The 11,195-nt window shown below is 36.6% G+C and overlaps 1 protein-coding gene across 1 annotated transcript; it reads left to right on the top strand.

Moving 5' to 3' along the window:
* Positions 1–1,569: 1,569 nt before the first annotated feature.
* LOC131643756 (uncharacterized) lies at positions 1,570–9,514 on the top strand (the record flags this gene model as incomplete). Its single annotated transcript, XM_058914069.1, has 3 exons — positions 1,570–2,637; positions 8,314–8,893; positions 9,027–9,514. Coding segments are annotated over 3 exons (2,136 nt in total), but the record flags the coding sequence as incomplete, so codon positions are not given.
* Positions 9,515–11,195: the final 1,681 nt, after the last annotated feature.

The raw sequence follows: 11,195 nt of genomic DNA, 5'->3' as shown, positions 1-11,195 counted from the left end.
CAAGGCTTGTATACCCTTGAGGCTGAAGTTGTAAGTGGTTCGACAAATGTTGCATCCACGAAACCTTTGTCGAAAACAGAAATCTGGCACATGAGATTGGGCCATGTCAGTGAAAGGGGTCTGGTCGAATTAGGGAAACAAAATCTGCTTGGTGGAGACAAAGTCGAAAAGCTGAAGTTTTGTGAACCCTGTGTACTTGGAAAATCTTGCAGAGTGAAGTTCAACAAAGGCAAACAAAGAACACATGGATCCCTTGATTACATCCATGTTGATCTTTGGGGGCCTGCAAGGTGTCCATCACATTCAGGAGCAAGGTATTTTCTATCCATAGTAGATGATTATTCCAGAAAATTATGGGTATTCATCCAGAAGACTAAGGATGAAACTTTTGAGAATTTCAAAAGTTGGAAGACTCTGGTTGAAAATCAGACTGGCAGAAAGGTCAAGAGGTTGAGAACCGACAATGGCCTTGAATTTTGCAGTGAGGCATTCGACAGTTTTTGTGCTGCCTCTGGTATTGCAAGGCATAGAACTACTGCAGGTACTCCACAGCAAAATGGTTTGGCTGAAAGGTTTAATCGAACTATTTTGGAGAGAGTCAGATGCATGTTGACTAGTGCGGGGTTAACAAAGGTGTTCTGGGCTGAGGCTGTTTCGACAGCAACATATCTGATAAACAGATGTCCTTCGACAGCGTTAGATATGAAGACACCTGAAGAAGTTTGGTCGGGACATCCACCAGATCTCGACAAACTGAGAGTATTTGGCTGCGTAGCCTATGCTCACATTAGGCAAGACAAGGTCGAACCTAGAGCTCTGAAATGCATGTTCATGGGATACCCTGATGGAGTCAAAGCTTATAGGCTATGGTGCCTAGAGCCAGGTCACAGGAGGTGTATCACCAGTCGAGATGTAGTTTTCAATGAAGTTGAAATGGCTTTTAAGAAAACTGATGATGTTGGTCAAAGTACAGAAACATCTGACGAAGAGCTGGAACAGGTAGAGATTCCTGTTGAGGTGGAGCATGTTGATGCTGAATTGCATATCCCATATGAAGTCGAAGAAGAAGCAGAAGATGCTGAAGTTGAGGAAACTGACGATGACTACCTATTGTCGAGAGATAGGTCGAGAAGAGTCATCAAGCCACCTCAGAGACTTGGATATGCAGATCTTATAGCTTATGCCTTAATCTCTGCAAGTGAGGTTCTAGACGAAGAACCTAGAGACTATAAGGAAGTTATGAGGAGTCGAAATAAGACTGAATGGCTGAAGGCCATGGATGATGAGATGAAATCTCTTCATGATAATCATACTTGGGAACTGATCAAGAAACCTGTTGGGGCAAGGTTAGTCAGCCGTAAATGGATTTTCAAAGTTAAGGAAGGAATTGAAGGAGTGACGTCAAAAAGATACAAGGCAAGGTTAGTTGCAAGGGGTTTCACTCAGAAAGAAGGTGTCGACTTCAATGATGTGTTTTCTCCTGTTGTGAAGCATAGGTCCATTCGAATGTTGCTTGCCATGGTGGCACAGTTCGATCTTGAACTGGAACAGATGGATGTGAAGACTGCGTTCTTGTATGGTGATCTAGATGAAACGATCCTGATGAGGCAACCTGAAGGGTATGTCGAAAAGGGGAAGGAAGATTATGTGTGCAAGTTAAAGAGTTCTTTGTATGGGCTGAAACAATCTCCTCGACAGTGGAATAGGAGATTCGACAATTTCATGGCACGCATAAGTTTCATTAGAAGTCAGTTCGACCACTGCGTTTACTTCAGATTTCGACCTGGTAATTCATTTGTTATTTTGTTGCTTTATGTGGATGATATTCTCATAGCAAGCAACAATGTTGAAGATGTGACGAGGGTGAAGGCTGAACTCAATAAGGAGTTCGATATGAAGGATCTGGGAGCTGCTTCCAGGATTCTTGGAATTGACATTCGAAGAGATAGAAAGAAGTCGAAGTTATGCCTATCTCAAGAGGCATATCTACGGAAGATTCTTGAAAAGTTTGGTATGTCGAATTCGAAGCCAGTTGTGACTCCAACAAACCCTCAATTCAAGCTGAGTATTGATCAGTGTCCTAGTACTGATGTCGAAAGAGCCTATATGAATAGCATTCCGTATGCTAATATAGTTGGTTCTTTGATGTATGCTATGGTTTGTACTAGACCCGACATAGCTTACGCAGTCAGTCTTGTAAGCAGGTACATGGCGAATCCTGGAAAGGCTCACTGGCAAGCATTGAAGTGGATTTTAAGGTACATAAATGGGTCTCTGAATAGAGTTCTAATTTATGGTGGAGCCTTGGATGAAAATAGTAAAGCAGTAATAGAAGGATATGTCGACTCTGATTATGCAGGTTGTATGGATTCCAGAAAATCTATTTCTGGATATGTTTTCACTATGTTTGGCACTGCAATTAGTTGGAAAGCAACACTTCAGAAGGTTGTTGCTCTATCAACCACTGAAGCAGAGTATATTGCCCTAACTGAAGCTGTGAAAGAAGCATTGTGGCTTGAAGGTTTTGCGAAGGAGCTGAAACTTCAAGATCGAGGTATCACTGTTAAATGTGATAGTCAAAGTGCAATACACCTGTCGAAGAATTCAGCTTATCATGAGCGAACTAAGCACATTGATGTGAGGCTGCATTTCGTCAGAGGAGTAATCGAGCGTGGAGAAGTCCAAGTGCTGAAGGTTTCGACTGAAGACAATGCTGCTGATATGATCACCAAGACATTGCCGAGTTGCAAGTTTTTCCACTGTATGCAGTTGATAAAGCTGCATGAAGAAAGCTAGTTTGTTCCTTGACGTTGTAGAGTTAGGTCCAAGGTGGAGATTTGTGAGATATTGGATCGAACTCTAGTATTGTCGAAGGGTAGCTTCTTGGTTCGACAGTTCGACAGAGTTAAGCATGAAGACGAAGGATTGTTCACATGCTGGTGTCGAAGTGTGCATGCTGTAGTCGAAGATGGGTCTAGCATGCAGATGTCGAAGATGCTAGGGTTGTTAGCATGTTAAATTAGGTTTTAGTGTTTAAACCCTAATTTGTTAAGTTAGCTTGTTTATTAAGTTGGCTTGTGTAATGGGCCTTGCTGAAAAAGCCCATTAGTTAGTATGTTAGGTTTTATTATAAATAGCATACTAGTCTCTCATCATTGCTAAGCTGCAAATCCTAATTTAGGGTGAGAGAGGTTATTTGTTATTCTTGTAAACTTGTAATCTTGTTCTAAGAGAAAGTGAAAGAATAGCAGTTATAACCAATTATTGTGTTCTTCTTATCCTCTCTAATTCCCTATTATACTTTGTTATTGGTATCGGTTTTCACAACAATAACAAAGATTGGGAAATATACTTGTTAAGAAACAGTTTAGTCTTCAACATGTTCTTATATAGCAGGTGCTTATAGGATGGATATTGAGTTCCGAAAATGTGATTAATAGTGGTCAAATTGTACTTATCCTAGTTGTGATTTGATCTGGCCTTACCAATGATTTATCAATGATGCATTTACATTGTGGCCTGTCACAGTGACTAATGGATTGGTATTTATCAATGGTTCTTGAATTTGCTCCTTGTTTAGGGTCTTTGCCTTTGTCCTATGCTGGCTTTTTCACCTCAATATGCCTTCTTAAAATTCTGTAGCTTCAGGATACAGCAGGTATTAAATTCGATTCATGTGTCTCCTCCACTCCCCGCACACGACAATTGACATGTTCGTTTTATTAACAGAATGGATCAATGTTGTCAAAACATTTATGTTGTTGACTAACATTAAAAATGTAACCTTCCAAACATATATTTTTAGGAAATATCTCAACCTGAAAAAATTGCATTCTGAACTGTTATAAGCTTGATTCATTGTCTTAACTGTCTCTTATTCTAAGTCTTCTCATCTTAGTTATGCATGAACAAGCATGTACATGCAAAGAGCTAAGAGAATGGAAACATCATTGCCTGATCCTTTGATCTTGCACCATTCTGACATACCAGCCATCACACTAGTTAAAAAACCTCTGAATGGACGTAACTATGACGAATGGAGTAGCTCAATGCGCCTCAACCTCAGCACCAAGAACAAACTCGGCTTAATCGACGGAAACGAACCGTGAAAGCGTCATCAGCAGCTGATCCGAGATTTCCTTAGTGGCAGCGCTGCAACAATTTGGTTTTAACATGGATCCTTCACTCCATTGAACCCGACATTACCCGCAGTGTAATCTTCTCAGATATGGCAACGGCAGTTTGGAGTGACCTACAGACAGATTCTCGCCCCAGAATATATCAAATTCGGCAGAAAATATCAAAAGTTTATTTCTCTAATAGATGTCATAGATTCAACACCCGATAACTACAAAATTCTATAAATTTAACAACTAATTACTAATAACTTCTATATAAATTTTTTTATAAACTTTAAGAAATATTTATGTATTTTTCTTGCAACCTTTTCATCTATTTCATCATTATTAATATATTTTTGAAAGATAAAATTAATTCTATCCGTTTAAATTATTTAAATCAATATAATACAAATTTAGTTTAAAAAAATATAATACAATTAATACTTACAAAAATTTAGTTGATAGATCAATATACAGTAAGACAAAAATAAAGTATCAACTTGAAAAAATTTACACTAAAATTTTACATTCGAACGACTCAAATTTTATGTAACCAATCATCACCATCAAAATAATGATCTAAGATAAGCCTCTCTATTCTTCGAAGAATGTATTTTTAATTTTTTATCTTATTCCTCAAATTATTAAGTTATATCATTAAATCTTATTAAGATGACGTGAATAACCTTATTGAAATAGACGATCTTTTAATCTTTGGTAAATTTGTCTGTTAGTATATTTGTATCTTTGTACTCTTGATATAGAGTAGTTTCCTATTTGTATTGTAGAATAGTTTTGTACATACATGCCACACCACTACCATGTAGATAGATATATATATACCACTTGTAATATATTGAATGTAAGTGAGAATAATACAACTTATCCATAACAGAATTTATTATGCGTTCATCTTCTTTTGCTATTGTATTCGTTCTCTCTTCGTCGTCATGAATTCATGGATGTTGCTCAAAATGATACACTTTTGCCACTGCTTCGTAGCTTCAGGTGTAACACCCCATATTTTCTAAATTTAATTTAATCGAAAATTAAATTATTATTTAGAATTATTTAGTATTTTCGTTGAATTAATTTGGTGGAATAAAGTTGAAGTGTTATTTTATTAATGAGCTTAAAAATAACTTTGGGTTTAATTTGAGTTGTTGTGAAGTAAGGAGGGGGTATGTCACTTAGGCCCAATTAAGTTATTTAAGTGATTAAATAAAATAACCTTACTATGTTGGATTTAGAATTGGAAGAAGGAAGAGCTATCATAACACAAAGAGGAAGAGGGTTTGGAGGAGAGGTGAAGAAGAGAGCCATGGCGGAAGAGAAAAGCTAGAGGAAGTCCAATTTTCGCAGCAAGTTTCTGCAGTGAGATTTGGACACAACGTTCCAGACTCGTAGAGGTAACTTCTGACCGAAGCGATTTTCGTTTTGATGATTTTAAGTCTGTCTGACAAAGCGATTTTCGAACAGGTTTTTGGTGCGTCTCTGCATGTTGTTAGAAAAGATTTTCAGAGGAAGTTGGAAGCGGCGGCATAAGCTATGGCAACCGGGAGAGTAGAGCAATCTCATATCCAGGTAAAGGGGGACTTATCTGATTAACATCTATTATCGGGTTAGGGGTTGATAGCATAGAATAGATGTGGAATTCGTATCGATTGAGTCATATGATAGGTTTAGGGATTTGAGTCAAATTGTTCGGTGTTTGATCACTTTGTTTGAATCCATGATGTTGGTGTTGTTATGGTCTCAATTGATGCTTAGTTGGTGTATTATGATGTGTATTTCGTGTTGTATGTGTATTCCATTTCCTAAAATTCGTGCTGGTATGATTTGAGGGTAATTGGAATGTGTAGAATGTTGTTTTCTGCAGATTTGGGGTTGCAGGTACGCAGTAACCGGTTACTGGGGGCAGAGTAATCGATTACTGCAGTGAAAAAGAGGAAAGATTGCTGGCTGGGAGTCGGTAATCGGTTACTGAAAGGGGGGTAACCGATAACCCATACAAAAAATAGGGGGATGTGTTTCGTGAGTCAGGGTAACCGGTTACTGGCAATTGGGTAACCGATTACCACTGATGATTTTTTAAAAATGATGTATTTTGGAAAGTTCATAACTTTTGAACCGTTGGTCCGTTTCGTGTGCCGTTTCGAGCTAAACGAACCTTGCGAAATAATCTATTTGATGATTAATGATGTGATTGTGATTGAATGATGCATATATATATATATATATATATAGGGCATATCATATGAGAATGTCATTTTTATATGAGAATGTGAGAATGTGAGAATGAATCTAAACCATTGAATTTTAAAATAAATTGTGGATATTATAGGTAAATCTTTTTTTCTCTCTCCTACATCATTTATTTCAAAATGTAGGAGAGAGAAAAAAAAGATTCACCTATAATCTCCACCATTTATTTTAAAATTCAATGGTTCAGATTCATTCTCACATTCTCATATAAATATACCATTCTCATATGATATATATATATATATATATATATATATATATATATATATATATATATATATATATATATATATATATATATATATATATATATATATATATATATATATATATATATATATATATATATATATATATGAACATGCTTGATGATGATGATGATTATGATGAAATGAGTATTTGATGATGTTACTCATTAAACTTGACAATGGTATCAGTATGTTTATGTATGTTTGCATTCATTCATATTCATTGATGATGATGTATCCATGATGATGTGTTGGATCAGTAAAGGGCATGATTCCCATTGTGTGGAATCTGTGCTGGCAGGGCCGTATCTTGATGATGTTGGATCGGTCATGGGTTATTCTCATTTGATGGTGTTGGTACCACATGCATAGTGTCAGTTCATACATATGCATATTTTTATAACATGATTGGATGTATTCCAGTGTTATAATTATTGATGATGTGTTGGTTGGTTGCTTATGATGATAAAACTTGTCTGAATGTCTGTTTATGAAACAATTGGGTGAATGATGCAACTATGATGTGTTATTGCTTTATAACCTTATAACATTTGTTAATTATTATGAGACTCACCCTTACATGTTGTCATTTTCAGATTGAGGATAGCGGTCGTTCGACTCAGTGAGGATTAGCTCATGAGTCAGTTGTTTAGTTAGCGTCAGGTGTCATGCTCTGATATTTGTAACACTGGGGACGCGATGTTTAGAGTTTATGGTTTATAACTCTGGTTATATTTTGATGTTTTGAAGGATAAGTTTTAAAGATGTTAAACTTAATTCGTATGATTTAATTTCCGCTGTGTTAACATAAAATGTTTTTAATTGATGATGATTGCCTCAGTGAATGCATGACATAACTGAACGATGTTTTAATTAATTATTGAATTGTGGCACCCTTATTTTCATGCACTCTGAATAAATTTATTTAATTTGCCGCGGGGTTTAGAAGGGTGTTACATCAGGTGTCACCACTAACATGGTATCAGAGCTTAACACGCTCTGTTAGCCATCGTTTCTCAGGTTTCCTTTCAATTTAATTCTTGATTGCGTTTTCCTTTTTCAATTGGTTCTTTGGTTCTTTCTTCATCTATTGAATCTCTGTTCGTTATCTTTTTCGATCGATTTAACCCTTTTCTATCTCTGCAATCTTTGTCCTATTGTGAATCGAATTTCTTTGTGTTTCTTGATTTCTACACTTTCTGCGTTACCTCCATTGATGGCTTACCAAAGCTTCACAGATTTCTCCACGAACTCCTCCAATCCCTATTACCTGCATCCGAATGAAAATTTGTCCCTTGTTCTTGTTACTCTTCTGGACGATAAGAACTATCATACATGGGCCTGATCAATGCACATCGCATTGATTTCGAAGAACAAGGAAAGATTTATTGATGGCACGCTTCCAAAGCCCCTGGTCTCGAATGTTCTTTATGCTCCTGGGATTCACTGAAACACGATGGTATTGGTATGGATTCATCATTCCATTTCATAATCCATAGCCACATCTGTTCTATGGATTGAGATGGCTGTTGACGTGTGGAAGAATCTGCAAACTAGGTTTTCTCAAGGATACATATTTCGTGTATCTGATATATAACAAGATTTGTATAAATTCCGCCAAGGGAACCTTGATGTTTCCAATTATTTCACCCAAATGAAGGTTATGTGGGATGAACTAGAAGCTTATAGACCAATTACTACATGTTCATGTGCCAATAACTTGTTCATGTGGTGCCCTTGGTTCTGTTAGAAAGTATTGGGAACAAGAGTATGTGATCAAATTTCTGAAAGGATTGAATGAGAAGTTTACACAATCTAAAACTCAGATCATGATGATGAACCCTCTACCAAGCATTGATCAGGCCTTTGCCCCGATTATTCAACAAGAACTAGAACTCAATAGTTCTCAATCTACTATTTCTAACAGCACTGGAACTGATGAATCAACAGCTTTTCACTTGAATGTAGCTCCAAGTCCCAATTATTCTAAGATTGGCAACAACTCTTTCAAGGGCAAGAGTAATGGTTATGGAGGAAATAAGGGTCACAATAGAGTATGCACTCACTGTGGCAGAACCAATCACACAGTTGAGACATGTTTTATCAAACATGGATATCCTACTGGTTTTAAAGGTAAAGGAAAATCTCTTACTTCTAATGCTCAATCTCAATATGTGGTTTCTATTGAAACATGTCAGACATCTCCTAGGCAGCGGTCCACTCAGTCCATGTTTGGTTTCACTCAAGAGCAATATCAAAGTATCTTGGAGTTAATTCAACAGTCAAAGCCCAACTCTAAGGCCAACTCAATTTCCACCTCACCCTTTGTCCTAAACTCTCATTCCATTCATGAAAAATGGTAAGAACAACTCCTTATGGATTTTTGATACAGGTGCAACTGACCACATATCCTTTGACCTTGCTAATTTCACTTCACACAAAACCATTGTTCCTATCCATGTTAGCTTACCTAATTGTTCACATGTTATTGCTTCTATTTCTGGCACTGTTTCCATTTCCTCAACTTTAGTTCTACACAATGTTTTATACATTCCTAGTTTCCATGTCAACCTAATCTCTATTGCCAAACTTGTACAAAACAATGATTGTGTTGTCCATTTCACTGATATTTCGTGCCAAATTCTGCAGAACCATTCCAAGAAAATGATTGGTTCGGCTAAACTTCACAGAGGCTTATATGTGCTTGATTCCTCTCAACACAGTTATGCTTGTGACTCTTCTATACAAGATCCTTCTTTACTTTGGCATTTAAGATTAGGGCATCTTTCTTATATAGGATTACAAAATATATCTAAAATATTTCCTTTTATTCCTTCAAAATGTAACAATACTTTTCCATGTTGTAATACGGTGAACTGACTTTATCGAAATGTTGCGGATAGCAAGAGTCGCCACCGACTTTTATTTTATCCAAATTTAGGAAAGGCTAAAAGAACAGGAAAAACCTTTTAAATAAAATAGGGTTCGGGGGGTAATTATGCAAAGGGAAGGTGTAAGGCACCCTTTGCATCCATGGTTTTCCATGGGTTCTTAATTGCTTTGCTCTTTAGTTTTGAAGCCAAAAGTTTTAGAAGGTGTAGAAAAAGAGTAATAAGGACTTTAGCTCGCAAATGAGCGTAGCCTTATTGAAGATTTATGAGAAAGAATATGAAAAAGTTTTTTAGAGCAAGGCAAAGCAATTAAGGGCAAATTACCTTATAGTTTGAAAAAGGGGTTCTTTTAGCCTTTCAGGGTGAAAGGGTCTATCCTTGCCATAAGAGGGCAGGAAGCCTTTCATTTGGAGGTTGAAGGGTCGTCGCATTATCGTTCGCCATAAGACTGACCCATGCCATAGAGAGGCAGGTAGTCTAAGGGAAGGATCAGAATAGCCTTTTCGTAGGCAGCCAGAGGATACCTCAGCCATTTTGTAGGCAACTTCCGAGGGTCGAGATCATGTGTATCGAAGGCAGCATCATTAGGGACCATGATCTTTAATCGAGGCAACACGACAGAGGTATCCTCGTATTCGAGGGACTGGCTATTCTGTAAAAACACAAGGCAACAAGGCAACAGGCAACAGGCAACAGAGAGGTTACCAGAAAAAGTGTGCGTGTGTGCACCAATCACGTGATCAGTTTCAAATATTTATCTTATAGTTAAGTGATTCTAGATCCAATTCAAAGTTATCACTCCCTAAAATTACTAACCACAGCAATTAATAATTAAAGCAATAACGGGAGAGGGAAATTGAAGCCAGCGGAGGGAGAGGGGAATTGAAACCAGCGGAATAATAAACAAATAAGTCTAACATAAGTAATAATTAGGGTTTAGGGTTACCGACTATGCGAAGCTTTGGCATTTGGCAAACCCTGCAAGGCGGGAGAAATGGCAAACAAAAAGTAGGGTGAGTGCATTATCAATTCAGCCATAAACAGGGTTACCCTAATCAATAAAAAATAAAAATACGAGAAAGGGAAAGAATACTTAGCTTTAATGGACGAAGGTTGATAGGCAAAGGTTTGCCTCAAGCCTTAAGCATTGACCCTGACCATCAGAGGATTGGCAAAGAAAAAGGAAAGGAATGAATGTAGGAGAAATTCTATGTGCGAGGAGATTAAACCCTAATTAAACAAAATAAAAGGTAAATAATATTAATAAAAAAAGGTTTAGAACTTAGCTTCGTTCTTTTGACGTGGCGCATAGTCGGAGCGTATTCGAGAAGTGAACCTGAAAGAAAGCATAGAAAAACAGATATTTTAGTGTATGGAATGATCTTCGTAAACCCTGATTAGGGTACGAATTAAATAAGAAAATAAAAACGATTTAATTAATTATTGATCTCGCGACCTAATTAATTAAATCGGGATAAGAAAATAAAATCGAATGTAAAAATAATTTTTAGGAATTTTTTGGAGTTAAAATAAAATAAATACGAATTTTTAAAGATTTTTAATAATCAAATCAAATTAAGTAACTATTTTATAAATAAAATATATATTAAATATTATATAAAATAAATAAATAATAAGTATTAATAATTTATATAAAACTTTTATATAGT

The sequence above is a fragment of the Vicia villosa genome, linkage group LG1 (assembly GCF_029867415.1).
Source record: "Vicia villosa cultivar HV-30 ecotype Madison, WI linkage group LG1, Vvil1.0, whole genome shotgun sequence".
In the NCBI taxonomy this organism is placed as follows: Eukaryota; Viridiplantae; Streptophyta; class Magnoliopsida; order Fabales; family Fabaceae; genus Vicia; species Vicia villosa.
This window is presented reverse-complemented; position numbering and strand designations above follow the sequence as displayed.